We start from the raw sequence: 21,337 nt of genomic DNA, 5'->3' as shown, positions 1-21,337 counted from the left end.
CATTCACACACATACACACACATTCACACACATACACACTCATACACACACACTCATACACACATACACACACATTCACACACATACACACATTCACACACATACACACACATTCACACACATACACACACTCATACACACATACACACACATTCACACACATACACACAGACACATACAAACACACACACACACTCATACACATACACACATTCACACACATACACACAGACACACACAAACACACACACACTCATACACATACACACACATTCACACAGACACATACACAAACACACACACACTCATACACACATACACACACATTCACACACATTCACACACATACACACAGACACATACACAAACACACACACACACTCATACACATACACACACATTCACACACATTCACACACATACACACAGACACATACACACACACACTCATACACACACACATTTACACACATACACACAGACACATACACAAACACACACACACACTCATACACATACACACACATTCACACACAGACACACATACACACATATACACATGCATACATACACAGAGACACACAGATACACACATACACACACATACACACAGATACATATACACACATACACAGAGACACACAGACACACACATACACACACCACAGAGACACACAAACACACACATACACACACACTCACACACACACAAATACACACACATACACACACCACATCCACATAAACACACACATACACATACACACACATGCACACACATGTACACACATACACACATACGCACATACACACTCACACACATACTCATACACACACACCACACATACACACACACACTCACACCCACTGATACACACACTCACGCACATACATATGTACACACATACACACTCACACACACATACACACATACACATACACACACCACGCATACACACACGCACACACACATACACATATACACATACCACACACATACACACACATACACATACCACACACACATACACACACACCACATACACATACACACACATACACACATACACACACTCACACATACACTCACACATACACACATATACACATACACACATGCACACATATACACACACATGCACACACATACACTCACACATACACATATATGCTCATACACACATGCACACATACACATATACACACACATGCACACATATACACACATACACACATACACACACTCACACACATACTCATACACACACATACACACACTCACACACATATATGTACACACATACACACTCACACACACAAACACACACACATACACATATACACACACACACATACACCCCACATCTATGAAAAAATAAATGCAGGTTATAATAATAAAAGAAAAAAAAACAGGAAACCAAACATGAGAATAGAAAGGAGAAGTCACGACAAGCTGTGTGTGGTAGTTCGCGCTTTAATGTTAGCATTGAGAAGGCCGAGGCAGGAGGATTAGGATTTCAGGATTAATTTAGGTTACATAGTAAGTCAACCTCCAGACAGGGTCACACAAGATGTGTTTACATGACTTAAAAAAAGAAAAAGCTTCTGTGCTCCACATTCTCAGTAGGAACACTGAAGAGCTGTGTGCCTTTGCATGTCTTTACCAGCCTTGTGAAGTATCATTGTTAAGGTAAGATAATCCATCTTAAAATGACTTATTAACTTTTTATTACTTTTCCCGTGTATATGTGTAGGGCATTCATGTGAGTGTGTGTGGTGCATGTGTGCACGGATCTTCAAGGTTGATGTTAAGAGTCTCTCCCTCGCCAGCTGCTGGTGGTAGCGGTGCGTGTTCTAATCCTAGCACTTGGAGGCAGAGGCAGAGGCAGGAAGGAACTACAGAGGGAGTTCCAGGACACCAAGGGCTACGCAGAGAGACCTTGTCTTGGAAAACAAACAAAACAAAAACATTCTCCCCCCATCACTCTCCAGTTTTTTCCTTGAGGCAGGGTCTCTCAGTTGAACCCAAAGCTGACAGATGAAGGTTAGTGTAGCTGGCCAGCTTGCTGTAGAGACATTGGGTTCCTCCTTGCAAGGGCTGGAATTAAGTTTGTCACTGTGCCTGCCTGGCTTTTGTAGGTTCTGATGATCTGAATTTTGATGTACACATTTGCAAAGCAGGTTCTTTTACCATAGCCATCTCCCCAGCTGTTTTGTTCATTAAAATAAGACAATTTACTAGTACTTTCCAAATATGTATGACGAAGCCTAAGTAAAATACCCATGCATGCATATGCACACTTACTGTGTGGTGTGTAAATGGAGATAAGTGAGATTATAAGGAGATATAATCAGACCAAACTGTTATGATACGTGGCTTGAGAGAGACCTTGCTCGATCCCTTGGTAGGTGAGAGACAAATACACCATACAGGCAGAATTTACCTGGGAAGTTTTCTGTGGAAGGGAAGAGAGTAGGGGAAGATAAGGGAGAGAGGGGAGAGAGAAGAGAGAAAGACAGAGAGAGACAGAGACCTGCCTGCCTCCTCAGAGAAATGGCAGAAAGAGAGAGCAGAAGTAGGCAGAGTTAATCTCTTAAAGGGTCCTTTTTCAGCTGTGTGCAGAGCCAGGGTACTGTTTGCTATGCGTGCATGGGTGATGCACTCTGCCAGGTTCCAAGGGGCAGGGCCAAGGTGTGCCTGGATGCTAACAAAACAGCATTGAAGGTTTGAGAAACAACTCAAGTAATTCTTAGATTAAGCAGATAAAAACAGAAAAGAGAATCTAGGTGGTCTAAAAATTTGTCATCCAGGGTTGGGCTGCTGGGTACTCAGGGATTATTGTACCCCAGCATTGGAAAACATAGATTCTTTCTATGAAGACATTTATAAAACAAAAACAAAACAACAATAACAAAAACTTCTCGCCCGGCGTTGGTGGCGCACGCTTTTAATCCCAGCACTTGGGAGGCAGAGGCAGGAGGATCTCTGTGAGTTTGAGGTCAGCTTGGCCTACAGAACGAGTTCCAAGATAGCCTCCAAAACAATATAGAGGAACCCTGTCTTGAAACAAACAAACAAACAAACAAAAAACAAAACAAAACAAAACTTATTTGGGACTATTAAAACAGTCTTTAACAATCTTTGACATTCATGAACTCAAGTCAAGGATGTAGCCAAGGCTGATTTTGAGCTCCCAATCCTCCAAGAATAATGAAACCAAACTATTTCTTCAGATGAAGAAACACATGCTTGGGCCTGGAGAAATGGTTGCTCTTGCAGAGGACCCATGTTTGGTTTCTAGTACCAATATCAGACATCTCACAATTGTCTTTAACTTCAGTTCCAGGGATCTGATATCTTTGTCTATCCTCTGTAGACAACACACACACACACACACACACACACACACACACACACACACACACACATACACACACACACATACACACACACACACACACTGCGCGCATGGTGCACATGCATGCAAACAATCATACACATAAAAATACCTTAAAAAAGAAACTTGGGGACTGGGGAGATGGCTCAGTGATAAGACTGCTCTTCCAGAGGACCCAGGTTTAATCCCAGCACCCACATGGCAGCTCACACAGGCATACATGTTAGAAAAACACAAATGCACATGAAATAAAAATAAATTTTAAAAATTTTAAAGAGAAACATGATCTAGTAACTCATATGTCAATCTGGAAATCGCCTTAATAAATAGGCAGTCCTTAAAATGGATCTGGAATTGGCAGTGGTGATGATGGGCCTTTCTCTTCCACCACCAGCCTTTCTCCTCCTGGAAAGCCAGGTACAGCCATCAGTGCTGTTAGGAACTCAGGTGCGGGAGGCCAGTGTGATGGCATACACCTGTTATCCAGCACTCAGGAGGAAATCAGGTGGGAGGCCAGTGTGATGGCATACACCTGTTATGTTATCCAGCACTCAGGAGGTAGAAACAGGAGGATTCCCACAAGTCTGAAGTTTACCTGAGCTATATATAGTGAGTATTAGACCAGACAGGGTTACATGGCAAGAGTCTGTCTCACCCCCCACATCCCCTTCCCCAAATGAGTTAGATTCATCAGAATGTTTTTTCCATTTCAAACCATCTGCTTTTGCCTTTTATTTTTAATATCAAAGGAGAAAAGAGGAAAATGAACAACTCTCATGCTCCAGAGGAAGCCAAGAGGTCCCGAGTGATGGGGGATATCCCTGTGGAACTGATCAATGAGGTCATGTCTACCATCACGGATCCTGCAGTGATGCTTGGACCGGAGGTTAGCAGGGGGAACCAGGCAGGCAGCTGGGAAGCCTCCCTGCCACACCGACTGTCAGGCACAAGGGTGGGGTGCTGAGAACACACTGTTAGCTATCAGCAACTGAGGTCCCTGTGAGGAGGGCAGGATGGCTAACCAAGATGTGCCCCCGCTTGAGGAATACCAATTATAGGGTCCCAAACTACAGTTTCAAATAGTTGGAAACTTTTCCATCTTGAAGAGTTTTAAACCTCTGTCGGTAATGCAAAAAGTCTGTAAGGAAAGCCCATGGACTTCACCTGGAGATGCAGCGGTGATCGTATGCCGTTTCCAGTGGTTTACCTTCTTTTTCCTCTCCTGTGGACCTTTTAGAATCATTGCAGAGTTCCAAACAGGTGTAATAATACCTCATACCTAATGTATTTTCCTGTGTCTCATACGGAAGCAATTCTCTTGTATAATCGCATGAGTTAGCACTCAGCAAATTTAGCTTTGTTATAAGGTTCTTTGGTTTAAGGTTGGCAGACTGCAGACTGCCAGTCAGATCTGCTATTCAGCTTGTGAGCTGAAGTAATTTTTCTGCTTCAGCTTCCCAACTAGCTAGGAGTAAAGGTATATCCCACTAGGCTAGGCTTGTAACATCTCTCAAGGACAGTGTTATCTGTACACCATTGCAAATAGTAGAAAATTGGACAATTGAAGCTTGGAATGTATGTCTTGCAAAACAAAATGGTCATCACTTGATTTTTCACTGAAAAATTTGCTGACCAGTGGCCCAATATGCAACCTATATCCAGTGACCATCTTACCAAATTCTGCCATATGGGTTGCTGCTGTGTTGTTGCTGGAGACTGAGTTAGAAACTGTGCATAGAATTTAGTTTTCATTTCTTCATCTCTGTGTGCTCTTCTTTGTTTTTTTTTTTTGTTTTTGGACAAGTGTCATGTAGGGAGCTCCTCTTGGAGTCACTGTATAGCCAGGATGAATGACCTTGAGCCACCATGCTTGGTTCATGTGGTGCTGGGGATCCAATCCCAGACTTCCTGCATGCTGGATAAGCACCCTACCGGAGCCATAGCCCAGTCTCCAGTCTCTGCTAACCCCAAACAGCTCTCCAGGCCCCTCCTCTTCCCTTGCAATGCTGCCTTTGCTGTGGAGTCTTGTTGGCTAGTTCTGCATAACGTCTCTGGATCTGTGTAATAGTTTAGATCAGTTCGGGTAAAACATTTTTATTGGAAGTGATGTCGGCATCTTATTGCAAGACATCCAGGGACAGGGACGGGAGGCTCAAGACATTTCCAGGAAGTGAAGACATGGCCTGAGCTTATAAACAGCTTCTGTCTTTTCTGAGTGGCTCTGCTAGACTAAATCAATGAGTTTCACACTGCTCTGTTTCTGTGGCTCTTTATCAGTGCCAAGGATAATGCAAAGAACGGATCTTCTCTTAAAATTCTTTCCTTTCTGAGTCCAGTCAGGTCAGCTCCTTCTGTGTGTGTTTAGGGTTTTCATACCTTCTCAGGTCTGCTCAGATATAAAGTCGGGGGTGGGGAGAGTCACCCATTTTACAATCTGTTGCTGCAGTTAGTACTGCACTGCACCTGCATGGCCAGAAAGCTGCTGCATTTTCTGATGTCTTTGCACGCTGGCTGTTAAATGTCTGGGGAGTTTGTACCGCAGTGATACCAGGTCACCTGGGCACCCAGCTGGAGCTCTCAAAGGTAGTGTGCTACAGTTATCACTTTTCTTCCCAGCAGAACAGTTTGTCAGCATGGGGCGGATTAAAGCCTGAGGTGCAGGCACTAGGCCAAGCAACCAACTGTGAGTTAAGTCAGGATCAACAGATACTTCTGGGAAGAAAACTGTCTTCCAAAAAGGTGCTAAGACTATAAATATGGCTGATGGTGTATTTCAAGGTTCTGGGACCATTATCTTAATGGGCCTTAATTTATTCATCATTATTGCTACTCTGTTGTATAAAGGAGTCACTCCACATGCATGGAAGTCAGAGGACAATTTTCAGGAGTCAGTTCTTTCCTTCAGTTGTGGATTCTGAGTATCAAATCGAGATCATCAGGCATGTGAAGTGATAAGCCATCTCACTGATCCTCTTTATTCAGTGTGTGTGTGTGTGTGTGTGTGTGTGTACAAGCACATGTACACTTGTGCTGTGGTGTGGGGTATGGAGTTTAGAGGCCTTCGGAAGGAATTGTTTCTCTCCTGCCCTCAGATAGGTCTTGGTATGTGTGATGGCTATTCTTGGTTGTCAACTTGACTATATCTGGCATGAACTACAGCCCAGAAATGGAGGGTACACCTGTGAAAGATTTCCTGCTTGGTTTGAAGTGGGTAAATACATTTCTAATCCAGACCTTGAGATAGGAAGACACACCTCTGTGAAGTCTCTGTACCCCGATGAGCCTCTCTGTTGGTGCTGCAATCCAAATCAGACCAAATCAAACCGAATTTGAAAAAGCCCATGATAACAGATATACCCCCACCCCCAGAGAGGAGGCAGGAGAGACTAGAAAACCACAAGTTTGTTTTCTGGGGGACAATTTAAATGCCCTGTGGTCATGGTCTTGAGCATCTCTGGGGGAGGGGTCATCATTTGGTGGGCTTTCTGAGATGCAGCAGAATTTGGAGTGAGATAGAGGAGGGGACTTGGGTAGAACTTCCACCAGAACATTCCAGACTCTTTGGGTATGTGGGTGCCAGGGGCTGGGGCAAAGCTTTCACTATAACACTCTGATCTGGATCTTTAGGCAGGAAGACAACACACCCACCTTTGATGGGGATAGTAAGGTGGGCATACCTTTAAATGGGTCATACCTTCTGCAGGAAGGCTGTATAAACACATGGAAGAAGGAAGATTTTGCTCTTTGTCTGCTACCCCTCACCTTGTTAATGCATCCATTCCCTCCCTGGCATTGGAGCCTACTTCTTCAGATTCCAGCATTTACAGAAGACCAGCCGAGACACAGCCTTGTGGGACTGAGCAGCTACTAGAGTCTTGGGCTTTCCGTTCACAGCTAGTCATTGTTAGTTTAGTTTGACTGCAGCCTGTAAGTCATTCCAATAAGTTCCCTCTACATACATATACATATGTGTTTATATATATGTATATGTATATATCCATATATGTGCAGAGAGAGATTCATTTCATGAGTTCTGTAACTCTAGAGAATCTGACTGTGTTCTGTTTTGCAAGGTCCTGTGGAGGAGAAGGTTCACTGCAGGATAAATTTTAGGGTTAGCTAAACAGCAGAGACTGTAGTCAGCTTCTGGTGAACTGACTGACCATTAATTTGCAAAATGCTGTTTTTACTGTTACACAGTTTACACATTAGCAAGTCAATTTCCACATACCAAAACCGCTTATCTCAAGTTCCTTGAAGGAACCAAATGCCAAAGCAATTCTCAGTCACAAGACCTGTGGGTTTTCTTTTTTTTTTTTTTTTTGTTTTTACGAGACAGGGTTTCTCTGTATTGTTTCGGAGGCTATCGGTCCAGCCCGACCTCAAACTCACAGAGATCCGCCTGCCTCTGCCTCCTGAGTGCTGGGATTAAAGGCGTGAGACACCACCGCCCGGCCGACCTGTGGGTTTTCTAAGTCCCCTCACAACTAAGTTTTGAAAAAGCTTTGAATGCTTCATGTTGTGTGAAATGTTTTAATCTTTTGCGTTTTGAGTGGCTCACCACACAGCTCCCGAATAAATCACAGGGTCTCATTATTGCTTATGAGTGCCTAGCCTTAACTTGTCTTATTTCTAGCCAGCTTTTCTTAACTTAAATCATTCCACCTCCCTTTGACCTTGGGCTTTTAGCTTTCTCTATTCCTGCATACCTTACCTTACTTTCACTTTTAGTCTATTTAGGCCATGGCTGGCTGGATGGCTGGGTGGCTGGCCCCTGTTGCTTCTCTTCCTTGTTTCTCTTTCTATTTTATACATTTCCAGCCAGCCCCACCTATCCTTGCTCCTGCCTCCCTCTTGGCCGTTCAGCTCAGGTGGTTTAGACAGGCAAAGACTCACAGCTTCACAGAGTTGAACAAATGCAGCACAAACAAAAGTCACACATCCCACTGGGTGGTGGTGGCGCACACCTTTAATCCCAGCACTTCGGGAGGTAGAGGCAGACAGATGTCCGTGAGTTCGAGACCAGCCTGGTCTATAAGAGCTAGTTCCAGGACAGCCTTCAAAGTTGCAGAGAAACATTTCGAAAAACTAAAAAAAACCACTAAAAAAAAAAAAAAGTCATACACCTGAAAATAATATTCTACCACAGCTTCAGGAAGAACTCAGATAAAATTCGGGCACCTCAAAGGGCATCAGTAACAAAAGGTAACATCACAAAAAGCAGTTTAAAGCCTAGGTGCTAATACTCTAGAATTCAAGCCAGAAGCAATGCTCCGGAGGATCCCCCCCCCCCCCCCCCGACTAATACAGCTTTGGGTATTGCACTTAGCTAGTCAGGGTGGCAACACGAACCCTTACTGCTGAGCCTTCCCACTGCCCCCCAGTTCAGAATTTTGACATATGTTTATTAATGTCTATGTGTCTGACTATAGGTCAGGTATGTGTGGCTAGAAAGGGGTACTGGAGCCCCTGGAGCTGGGGTTGAAGGCAGTTGTGAAGCTCTCAATATGGGTGCTGGGAATGAAGAGCCTGGGTCCTCTGCAGAAGGGCAGGCGCTGTTAAGTGCTGAGACCTGTTTCCAGCCCCACCCCTTAAGGTTTTATTGGAACAGCATGCCAAGTGTTTCTATGTATTCTTTTAGGCTGTAACGGCAATTGAGCAGTTAAGAGAGACTATAGGATTCAAAACATCTAGAATATTTTATTATTTTCTTGTTAAGTTATGTGTACACGCATATATCTGTATGGGAGGGTGTCTATTTGTGAATGCAGGTGCTGGAGAAGCAGGTCAGACCCTCCAGACTGGAGGTACTGGGAGTTGTGAACCACCCAGTGTGCAAGCTAAGACCCACATGTGGGCCCTTTCTAAGAGCAGAACATGAACTGAGCCATCTTCCCAGCCCCCTAAAGTAGTGTCTTAAAAATAATCTTTGCAGTAACCCACGTGTTACACAGGGGCACATCAGTGCCTGTGGCAGATTCTCTCAAGCATGTAACTTGCTTTTTGACTACTCTTAAGTAGCCAGCTTTCTCTAGTGTTGAACTGCAAGCAGGCCTCTTGATTTCTGTAGGTTCTGGGGATTGGAACCCTGGTCCTCACATTGGGAGGCAGGTGCTTTACTTGCTGAACCATCTCTCCAGCTCTTCTAAAATATTTTCTGTTGAGTTTCGGTTTTTAAAAATGTTTGCTAACCCAAACTTCTGTTATATATCTCCTATTGCTGGGAAAGCTGAGGCAGCAGGATGGTAGCTCAAGGCCAGTCTATACTACATAGCAAGACTTCCTCTCAAAAAAAAAGTTTGCCGATGCCTAATCCATGCAATGTTATCTTTTCATAATGCTTTATCTACTTACTTTATTCATTTATTTGCATGTGTGTGGTTTTCCATGTGTATGTACACATAAAGGCAGAAGAGGGTGTCCAGTATCTTTTTCTATAACTGTCTGTCACGTCTTCTGAGGCACATCTGTCTCTGCCTTCTTTGGAGCTAGGGTTACAGGTGTACAATGGATTCACCTGGCTTGTTACGTGGACTCTGGAATCCAAATTCCATTCTCCCTGATTGCACAGGATCCCTTGTGATCAATGAGTGGTCTGTACTTAATCCACGCTTCTAGTTTGTCTCTTAGGGTGTGTGTGTGTGTGTGTGTGTGTGTGTGTGTGTGTGTGTGTGTGTGTGGTGTGTTTGTGTGTATGTTTGTGTGTGTGTGTGGTGTGTTTGTGTGTATGTTTGTGTGTGTGTGTGTGCTCTCATGCACATGTGTTTATGACCCTGAAATTCATACCAGCATCTTATTAAAAGAGGGAAAGCTTTCATGTGCTCTGGTCCATTGCTTTCAAAGAGCCCTTTGAAATCTTTTCTTGTCTCCTGGACCCCAGACCAATTTTCTGTCAGCGCATTCAGCCAGAGATGAGGCGGCCAGGCTGGAAGAGCGCAGGGGTGTCATTGAATTCCACGTGGTGGGCAATTCCCTGAACCAGAAACCAAACAAGAAGATCCTGATGTGGCTGGTAGGCCTACAGAATGTATTTTCTCACCAGCTGCCCCGAATGCCCAAGGAGTACATTACACGGCTTGTCTTTGACCCGTAAGTTCAACTCATTCTTAATTCTGTCTTTAATGCAGGGGGAATCTATTTTATTGTCACCTAGTACTTTGAATCCAGCTGCTTCCTATCGTGATATGGATATATAGTCACACTGATACAGTTTTCATGTCAAAAAAATCACCAAGATTAATTTGTTAATAAATCTTAAATGTTCCTTATTAATAGATTAAAGCTTTATAGTTTAAATTGCTTTGATTGGTGGGTTGGTTGCCAAGACTGACTATCTAAGTTCTGTTCTGGGATCCACATGGTCGAAGGAGAGAACCAGCTCCCACAAAATGTTCTCTGACTTCCACACACAAGTGGCTTGTATTTGCATGCGTGTGCCTGTTCTGTGCTGTAATGCTACTGTCGCTGTGTGAACTCTTCAGAAATGTGTGCCACTCTTGGCTACCACTTCGAGCTCTGAGCTTTGAGCTCTTCTCCAGCTCCCAAAGCCAGTTCCAGAGCTGCTCCAAGCACATACTTTCAGACTCAGGCTCTTCTTAGGGTATTTTGTATTTGTTTTGGTGAAGCTCTGATGTTGGCTCACCCTAAAGAGTAAGGAAAATGGCTGTCTGGTGAGCTGGTGTCTAGATGAAAGAACACCCTCCCATCCCCCACTGAGCCTTCTTAGTCAACCAGGAATATCTCCAAAAATGTTTTATATAACCAAGAAAGATCCATCTCTGACTTAACCTTATTCTTTCAGGAAACACAAAACCCTTGCTTTAATTAAAGATGGCCGTGTTATTGGTGGCATCTGTTTCCGAATGTTTCCATCCCAGGGATTCACAGAGATTGTTTTCTGTGCAGTAACCTCAAACGAACAAGTCAAGGTAAGAGAATTCCTGGGTCTTAGCGCAAAAGCAGAGGCTGGCGTTCTTGCTGAAGCTGTGCAGCATGGGAAATCCCTCTCGGCTGAGCCCAGAGATGGTTCCAGATGAATTAGGCCTTCCCCAGAAGTCTCTTCTTGCTGCATGTATGTGGGGACAGAACCTCGGCTTGTGTACTCTCAGTACACAGGCTTTGTTCAACCTTCAGGCGCAGTCAGGGACACCACACATCCTAGCATATATCCCAAGGGTGGAGGATGGCAGATCCACGTTTGAAGCAAACCCGTGTTTGCTGTTAATTTACATGTAACAGACACAGACAGATAGATTACATGATACAGTTATCTCACACTTCAGTAAGACCTTGTCTATAAAGTCAGACAAGTATTAAAGAAATTCTAGGAGTTGGGTGTGGTGGCCCACATGTTTAATCCTAACACTGAGAAAGGGGTGGCAGGCAGGCCTCCATGAGTTTGAGGCCAACCTGGTTAACCTATTATGTTCCAGGATAGCCGGGAAGACCCTTTCTGAAAAGAAAGAGACAGAAGCTGTGAGACATGTAACTGGGTCTGGCCAGAGTATTCCCTTGAGCCCAGAGGTCTGCGCACACTCTTCTAGCCCTTTGCCATAGAGCTGTTGTCCAGTCCCTCACGTGGCTTTTCATCCTGCTGGAGTCCTTTCTCTGCACCATGTTGTTGTCCCTGGCATAGGTCCTCTGGGCCTAAGCGCTAAGGTTGTGCTTTTTTAGGATTGCCTTTGGTTTGCCTGGAAGGGTGAGTTGGACAGAAAGAGCTTGTCTGTAGACATCTGTCATATTCTACTCTACTTCTATCAGGACATTGCTTCAGGCTTTGAAGGTTATGTCTCTAGCACTGCATAGTCTTGAAAGCAGTGCTTCTCAACCTTCCTAATGCTGGGACCCTTTAATACAGCGCCTCATGGTGTGGTGACCCCCAGCCATAAACTCATTTAGTTGCTACTTTATAACTGTAGTCTTGTTACCATTATGAATCATAATGCAAATATCTGATGTGCAGGATATCTGATATCTGACCCCCAAAGGGGTCAAGATCCACAGGTTGAGAACCACTGCAAAAGAGCGTGGAGAAACTTTGTGATGATGGAACTGTAAGCAGCTCAGGGGTCAATGGTGACTGCAAAAAAATTGTTGTGTGGTCTTGGGCAGGTTGTCCAGCAGAGCCATGTGAAAGCCGCACACGTGAGTCACGCATGTACACAGTACAAACTTTCTAGAAGGGTCAATTTCAAAAAGCAAACGAATACAGGAGAGGTTAATTTTACAAGTGTATTTCATTTAACCTAACATTCAATATCATGAGGGATTTTCAACAGCATCTGTATTCTCTATATATGCTAAGTATTTGAAACGGGTGTGTAGTTTACTCTCACAACTTGTCTCAGTTTGTACTGACCACATTCAAGTTTTCCCCAGGCACAAGAGGCCAGTGGTGTCTGTGCTAGGCAGGACAGAGTTAAGGATTCTTTTGGTTCTTTGAGCTTCTAAAATAAGTCACTGGATGAAGCTATGCTCTGTTTAAAATGTGGTTTGTTTTGGACACTTGTGCTTTCTTTTATGGCTTAACACTCCCCTCCCCTCTCCCGTTAAAGACAGAGTCTCATGGAATTGATACTGGTCTCCTATTTGCTTAAAGCTAAGGATGGCCATGACCTCCTGATTCTACTAACTTTCCATTTTTTCCCTATTTTTATTGAAGCAGGGTCTCACCTGTAGCTCAGTCTCTCTTGAAACTCTGTGGAGCTCAGGCTGGCCTTGAAGTCAGTGTTCTTACTTGAACTTTCAGAGTGCTACGGGTTATGGGATTATAGGCCTGAAATTTAGCTCTTTGTGATTTTGTTTTATTTCTTTTTTCTTTTAAACTTTGTGTATACCAGGCTGGCCTGGAACTCACAGAGATCTACTTCTGCCTACTGGCACAAATGAGCTTTTTAGTTTTGACTCCTAACACCCAGCATCCAACTCCAGATGCAGACCTCTCACAGTTTGTCTGAGGAAAGGAAAGACTCAACTTAGATAGAAATTGACCTTTCACACCTTTTCAAGAATTCTGACAAGACTCCTGTAGACACTGCTATTGCTGTCTTTATCATCAACCTGTCCCTCATATGAAACATACCCAGATGTCTCCCAAAGTACAGAACATAGGATCACACTTAAAAGAAAACTGTGTTTGGCTGTACACAGAGGGGAGCCTTGGAAAACACACCAGTAGCTTGTAATTTGAGGTAATTTGCTTTTTAAAAGATGGCTGTACCAAACACTTAGTTGGGAAGAACTGATTAAAATGGACATAGGTACTTTTAGGGATACCAGAGGAAAACTGAAGATGCCTTCACACTGGTGGGAAACTTTTTAATGGCTTCCAGAAGGACATTTCCCTCCCCCGCCACAGCATAGACCATGTACTTTTCTAAATACTTGAAGGGAGTTGGCCAAACATTACAGACTGGGTAGGAATAACAAGAGGGAAGGGTTATTCAGAGTTATTGCAGGAAAATGGGTGAAGGGTTACTGACAGGAGCGGAAACCAGTCAAAGACAGCTGCATCACCAAGGCCTAGCAAGTATGGGTAACAGCCCTCAAAAGCTGGGAACCTGGAGCACACTGCATGTCCTGGAGCACACTGCACAGGCTGGAGCAAACTGTACAGGCTGGAACACACTGCACTGGCTAGAGCACACTGCACAGGCTGGAGCACACTGCACTGACTGGAGCACACCACACTGACTGGAGCACACTGCACAGACTGGAGCACACTGCACTGGCTGGAGCACACCGCACTGACTGGAGCACACTGCACTAACTGGAGCACACTGCATGTCCTGGAGCACACTGCACTGGCTGGAGCACACTACACAGGCTGGAGCACACTGTGCAGGCTGGAGCACACTGCACAGGCTGGAGCACACTGCATGTCCTGGAGCACACTGTGCAGGCTGGAGCACACTGCACTGGCTGGAGCACACTGCATGTCCTGGAGCACACTGTGCAGGCTGGAGCACACTGCACTGGCTGGAGCACACTGCATGTCCTGGAGCACACTGTGCAGGCTGGAGCACACTGCACTGGCTGGAGCACACTGCATGTCCTGGAGCACACTGTGCAGGCTGGAGCACACTGCACAGGCTGGAGCACACTGCATGTCCTGGAGCACACTGTGCAGACTGGAGCACACTGCACTGGCTGGAGCACACTGCATGTCCTGGAGCACACTGTGCAGGCTGGAGCACACTGCACTGGCTGGAGCACACTGCATGTCCTGGAGCACACTGTGCAGACTGGAGCACACTGCACTGGCTGGAGCACACTGCATGTCCTGGAGCACACTGTGCAGGCTGGAGCACACTGCACTGGCTGGAGCACACTGCATGTCCTGGAGCACACTGTGCAAGCTGGAGTACACTGTGCAGGCTGGAGCACACTGCACAGACTGGAGCACACTGTGCAGACTGGAGCACACTGCACTGGCTGGAGCACACTGCATGTCCTGGAGCACACTGTGCAGACTGGAGCACACTGCACTGGCTGGAGCACACTGCACAGACTGGAGCACACTGCATGTCCTGGAGCACACTGTGCAAGCTGGAGTACATTGTGCAGGCTGGGGCACACTGTGCAGGCTGGAGTACACTGCATGTCCTGGAGCACACTGTGCAGGCTGGGGCACACTGTGCAGGCTGGAGCACACTGCGCAGACTGGAGTACACTGCAGGCTGGAGCACACTGTGCAGGCTAGAGCACACTGCATAGACTGGAGAGTGTCCTGCCCAGGGTTCAGATGGTTTGAGAGTGTCTTTCAGTAGTCTCTGTTGTCTACCTATATGTGGGAAGTGGAGGAAACCCTGAGTTTGTCAAGTCCTGAGTGAATGTGTTGCTGCTACAAGCCAGCATGTCAGAGACCCTAGCCTTAACCCATGGGAAAATGGCAAAACCTCTACCCCCTCCCAGAGAAAGGAGGAAAAGCATTCCTCTTGTCCTTGTACAGATTTTGGTAGTATGCTCAATGTCTAGTGTTCTTAATACAGTGGTTCTTAACCTGTGTTGCCACCTCTTGGCAGGGGGCGTTGAGCAACCATTTCACAGGGGTAGCCTAAGGCAACCAGAAAACACAAATAACATTCTGATTACAGTTATGAATTAGCAATGAAAATAATTTTATGGTTGGTGGTCACAACATGAGGAACTGTATTAAAGGGTCACAACATTGGGAAGGGTGAGAATCGCTGCCTTAATATTTACAGCCTGAGGACCTCTCCTCTACAGAGACTGTCCCTTCTGAGATGAGTTAAACCTGTTCACTTGTATGCAACTGTCCAGCCTCCCTGTTCAACTTTGTGTACTAAATGTTCTGAGCTGGGGAGGGGGTTTCTCTATAGAATCATGCAGATTCCAAGGTGCGTGTTTGCCCATCCTTTCTTCATTCTCAGTCTTCCTGAAGCAGTTTTGAGTTATTTGCTTCTATGTGTGTACTGAGAATTGAACTCAGGTCCTCTGGAAGGACACCAGTGTTCTTAACTGCTGAGCCATCTCTCCAGCCCCAACCATTTGGCAAACCCTTTTTAATGCCTCACTTAATCATTCTAACTCTTTTCCTTTTACCCATCACAAACACATTGTTCTGAATCCACACCGCACAATAGAAACACAAGTTTCATATGTAATTCTTTTCCTATGTTAGTTGTAATGGCTTTAATCCCAGGACTTGGGAGGCAGAGGCAGGTCTGTCTCTGTGAGTTCCAGGCCAGGTTGTCTCAAAACACCAAATAAATAAATGAATAAATAAAATAAAATAAAAATTTCTACTAGTCATATTACAAGGTAAAGAGAAATAAATGAAGTTAAATGTTTAAAGTTTGTATTTAACCTAAATGTCTAAAATATTGACATAATATGTCAACATGGAAGTATAAAATGTATATTCATTTTTTTTCCTGGTGGACATTTTATGTTTCTAGCACAGCCCAATCGGCATTAGCAAACTGTCATGAACAGTGCAGGTCCATACTATATAATTCTGTGTTGTTTCTCTTCCCTATGTCACTATGATTCCTTCTAGTGGAGGATATTTCACTTGATTTCTAATCACATTATATGCAGACTCACCGTGTCTTGGCATTGCGGTGCGGGGAAGATGGGTGACGCCACTGAAAGACCAATTTCTAGGAGAGGGAGACGATGCTGCTGACTTTTATTAGACAGCTCACCCCCCTTTTGATACTGGGAGGCATGCTGTAGCAGGGCACATTGGAGAAAGACCTGAAAAGTGCTTAGATTGTTGAGGGGTCCCCCAGGCACGCCGTGCAGAGAGAGATCTGGCCTGGGTACTGCTTGGCTTGAGGCTTGGGAGGTGGAAGTGAACGAGGGTGAGGGTCAGTTTCTGTGCTGTGGTTCTGTGAGGTATGGATGAAGTCTGTGTGTGACGACAGTCACCTCTGGGGGCTCTAATTCCTGTCTTTTTGTGAGGTTCTGAAACAGTCCTTCTAAATTCATCAGTCCTTCCATGAGCTTCCTACTGAAAAACGCCGGCACATGCATCTTCCCCATTTAAACAGCTCAGTTTTTATTCATTCTTATTTTTAAGATACATCTTTATTAATTCTTTGAGAATTTAACACATGTGCACAGCCCCTCCCCAATCTTATTTATTTATTTATTATTTATTCATTTATTGCTTTTTTTGAGGTAGAGTTTCTGTGTAGCAGTCTTGGCTATAATGGTACTCACTTTGTAGACCAGGCTGGCCTAAAGCTCCCTGCCTGCTTCCCAAGTGCTGGGATTAAAGGAGTGTGCCACCACTGCCTGACCTATTTTTACATTTTTTTTAGACAGGATTTTGGTATATAGCTCAAGGTTATATACCAAATATAGACCCTGTCACTTGATAATCCTGAATGCTGGCATCACACCTCAGCATCCCGAGCGCTAGTATCACAGGTGTGCACCAGAGCACTGGTTCTGTTTTCATTTACTAAACCATTCATTTATTCAACATTGTCCACAGTTTTGTTTCCACTGTTTTTTGCTGACTCAGATTGTGGGCTTCTCAGATTTTTCTTGGTCTATCGATAAACCAAGCTGTAAGTCCTGTGTCAGTGATGCAGTTGCTAGAAGGGTTGTTGGTGCCTGGAACAGGTAAATGGATCAGTACACACCCAGTACAGATCTGTATGCTCATTTACATACCTCAGGTATGCTAATGAGGCTTAGCACCATTCATCTGTCTGCCTCCTTTCATCTCAGCTTCTTAGATAAGGTCAAGATGAAACTCACCATCAGTGTTCACTTTGAAAGCATCTGGCATCAGCAAAGAAGGATTTTAAGACTGGGTTTGGAGTCTCAGTATGCTATTTTCAAAGAACCAGGAACTATTATTTGCCCAGTGATGATCTTTGTCTTGAACCATAAATTTTGAATATCATACTTTGTGATTCTTTTTCAAAATTTAAACATGCAAGAAAGGCTTGTTAACATAATAGTTTCTTCTAGAAAGACCCTGGTTGGTAAACTGTTTAAACCTGTGAGCTCCTATATGCTGTCATTTCCTGTCGTGTTTTTGGAATTTCTTTTCTTGAGAATCCTTACTTCCACCAGGGCTACGGAACACACCTGATGAACCATCTCAAAGAATACCACATAAAGCATGACATCCTGAACTTCCTCACATATGCAGATGAGTATGCCATCGGCTACTTCAAGAAGCAGGTCAGTTCCCAGGGAAGCCTTACTTGCCTCCGCAGCCTGTGTTCACACATGTGTGCATGCGTGTGTGTCCAGGGTACATTTGTGTACACTTGGTAGCCAAAGCGAGACATTGAGCATCTTCCTCTATTGCTTTCTGCTTTATTGCTTTGAGGCAGGATCGCTCACTGAATCTGAATCTCCTTTAAAAATTAAAAATTTGCCAGGTGGTGGTGGGCACGCCTTTAATCCCAGCACTCAGGAGGCAGATGCAGGTGGATCTCTGTGAATTGGAGGCCAGCCTGGTCTACAGAGCAAGTTCCAGGACAGCCTCCAAAGTCACAGAGAAACCCTGTCTCGAAAAAACCAAACCAGATCAAACCAAACAAAACATAATTAAAGGAAACTGATTCATCTTCTGGAAAATGTTCATTTCTGGTGAAGTCCGAGGAGGATTGCAGGGTTAGGAACTTGGATGTCATTCCACCCTTGAATTTATAGTCCCTGAGCTGGAATAAGTGGTGTGCACACTGCCACCTCCAGACACTTCAGTTAATTCCAATCTGTTTCCTGTTGGCGCTGTTTGAGTTCTGATGATTTGGTTTGTTCTGGGTCAGCTGCATGGCTGCTGTTCAGAGCAGTGCGACAATTCTGGGAAGAGTGCTCGTCTTCACCCGTGGCACCAGGCTTGGCCCAGAGCCAGCACTTAGCAGCCCGTGGGATGGTGTTGCTGCACAGCCTCCTGATAAGCGAACTGATTTGCCTTGTAGGGTTTCTCCAAAGAAATCAAAATACCTAAAACCAAGTATGTTGGCTACATCAAGGATTATGAAGGAGCCACTCTGATGGGATGTGAGCTAAATCCTCAGATCCCGTACACAGAATTCTCTGTCATCATTAAGAAGCAGAAGGAGGTGAGCTGCTGACTCCTGCCCAGGCCAGCCTTGGGGTGGGCTGCATTTCACTGGGTTCCGTGTCAGTGTGCGCTAAATTGTGTGAAATACAGCATGTAGACAGTACGCTGGCATCTTAGCTTCACTGGGCCTTTTGCATTCCGGCCCCTTTGCAATCTTATCTCTTTGTTTTAATCCCCCACATAGCTGATGCTTTAACCCTCTGGTTCACATTCCCTGTTGCTCTTTCAGAGTCTGTTCCAGGCTGCCTTTGAACTTCTATGGCATTAGTCTGACTTGGATATAATCATTTCTCATAGAGGCATGTCTTCTAGTGTCTATTATTCTCCCCCTTTACACTGCAAGCTCTTTCTGTCCAGGTCATAACTAATCTGTTATCTGTGTTGGTATGGCAGCCTTTATGCTTGCACATGAGAAACAGTAATAACAGAAGGCTTCAGATGTGAGTATGCAATGATTTAACATGCTTAAAGAGGCAGAATGGCATAAAAGAAAGTCCTTAAGGACTGTTTAGGAAACAAATGAGCTCTGTGGAGAGGACAGGGCCATGACTTGGGAGTTGGTATGCGAATGACATCAGTTCCATCTCAGAACTCCTGCTCCTTAATCTGCTGTTTCCCCGTGATAAATCACTGAAGAAACACATCTGTCTTAAACCCATCAGCTTTCTCATATTCTTAGGCCCAGTTCTTTTGCTTACTACATGTGACCCACATAACAGCCAGAAAGTTTATCCTGTGCCTAGTGACAGGTGTCACTCGCTGAGTATTTTATTTAATGTGGGGTCAGGCATGTGCTGCTGTAGATGCAAGCACGAAGACATTTTACGTTAGAAAACCAAAGCACCTGTGTTGCATGGCCAAAGATGCCTACCTGGTAGGGCTGGGGAAGGGCTCTTAATGCAGTGGGTGTGTCTGACCCGCCTCCCGGAGAGTTGTCTCCCCTCAGTGTTCTCTTGGCAGTTCTCTGGCCAGCTGACACGGGCACCCTGCTGCCAGCTGCTGTTCCATAGCCCTCCGCCAGCCACAAGGGTTCTGCCCCCAGTGTCAGAGTCCCTTGGAAGTCTGCAGACTCTCACAAAGGGTGATCTGTTAGCTCTTAATACCCAGAAGCACAGACCTATTTCAGATGACTAAAAAATGGTTCACTTTTTAAAAGATAAAGGCGTTCTCTCTCTCCTCTTTTCTGTTCCCTCTCAGCTCCCTCCTCTCCCTTTTCTCTTTTACCCTTCCCTTTGTCACTAGTCTCTTCTTACACATACTGTGCAATGGGAGTGTTTGGAGTGTAAACCTAGTTTTTTTCATACACATATACAATGTATCTTGGTCATATCCATCCTCTACTTATTCCCTCCAGCATCACCCCCAATATATCTTCCATCTGATTCCCAACTTCATAACTGAAGAAACAAGCCCCCAGATCACTAAGTCCAATCAGTGCTGTCCATTTGCACGAATGGGGGTCATCTACTGAGGCACGGACAATCTATTAGTGGCCACAGCAGCCAAGAAAAGCCATTCTCCCTCCCTCTATCCCTCTCAAAGCCACCAGTTGCCCTTAGCTCCTCATCGTAGGGTGGGGCATCTGGAGTTCTTTCCCTGTTCATGATGCAATTTTTAACTCTTGTGCAGACAAGCACATTCATGTGTGTCTGCACAGGCTGAATGGTGTGAGGCCATCCTTTCACAGCATTCCTCCGTCTGCTGCCTCTTCAATCTTTTCTGCCCCGCTTTCCTGATGTTCTCTATGTCTTTAGGGAAGGCTGTGTTGATAAAGATGTTCCATCTGTCTCTTTACCCTCATAGCCTTATGCTCAGTGTTACAAACTAGAGTTTTAAAAGACAGCTGCATCATACCGAAATAAAATTCTTCCCTTGTAGAGACAGGCTATGTAGAAGGAGTTCTTAAGTTCTAGATAATAAAAGGCCAGAGTCAGATACAGAGGGAAGTGCTGAGAGATCAGAGAGAAGGAGCAAGCCACAACACATCTTATCTCCTAAGCGTCTCCTCGGAGAAGAGAGTGAGTTCCTGTTTGTCCCTGCTTCTATCCTGTTTCTGTTCAGCTACATCACTTCCTGTCTGTCAGTACAGACCTCCAGACCTCTATGGTTAGCTAGTGGCAAGCTCTATCACCTCGACTTCAGACAGTCTTTATTTGTGCAAGAAAGGATCTCTGTGAGTTCGAGGCCAGGCTGGACCAGTAGCCTCCAAAACAAAACAGAGAAACCCTGTCTTGTAAAAAAAATAAAAAATAAAAATAAAAAAATAAAAAAAAAGAAAGATACCAACACAAGGCTAAGTATCTCTCATCCAAAATGTTCCTGACCCAAGCATTTTCAAATCTGTTTCGTTGCTCTCCACTATTTCCATTGACTTGTGACT

At 44.7% G+C, this 21,337-nt stretch overlaps 1 protein-coding gene across 3 annotated transcripts in view; it reads left to right on the top strand.

Annotated features, from left to right (window-relative positions):
* The window catches only part of Kat2b (lysine acetyltransferase 2B), a 109,073-nt gene that overhangs the window by 80,189 nt on the left and 7,547 nt on the right, over positions 1-21,337 (top strand). For 2 of the 3 annotated variants that reach the window (XM_021228616.2, XM_040729212.1), the window contains exons 9-13: positions 4,148-4,284; positions 10,279-10,487; positions 11,200-11,326; positions 17,955-18,065; positions 18,812-18,955. In XM_021228616.2, coding sequence (XP_021084275.1) covers positions 4,148-4,284; positions 10,279-10,487; positions 11,200-11,326; positions 17,955-18,065; positions 18,812-18,955 — 728 coding nt within the window. The remainder of the gene's footprint in view (positions 1-4,147; positions 4,285-10,278; positions 10,488-11,199; positions 11,327-17,954; positions 18,066-18,811; positions 18,956-21,337) is intronic. The other variant, XM_040729211.1, reaches the window with a different exon arrangement.

The sequence above is a fragment of the Mesocricetus auratus genome, unplaced genomic scaffold, assembly GCF_017639785.1.
Source record: "Mesocricetus auratus isolate SY011 unplaced genomic scaffold, BCM_Maur_2.0 Super-Scaffold_100021, whole genome shotgun sequence".
NCBI lineage: Eukaryota > Metazoa > Chordata > Mammalia > Rodentia > Cricetidae > Mesocricetus > Mesocricetus auratus.
The sequence above is the reverse complement of the archived record's forward strand: the minus strand, read 5'-3'. Positions and strand labels throughout refer to the sequence as shown.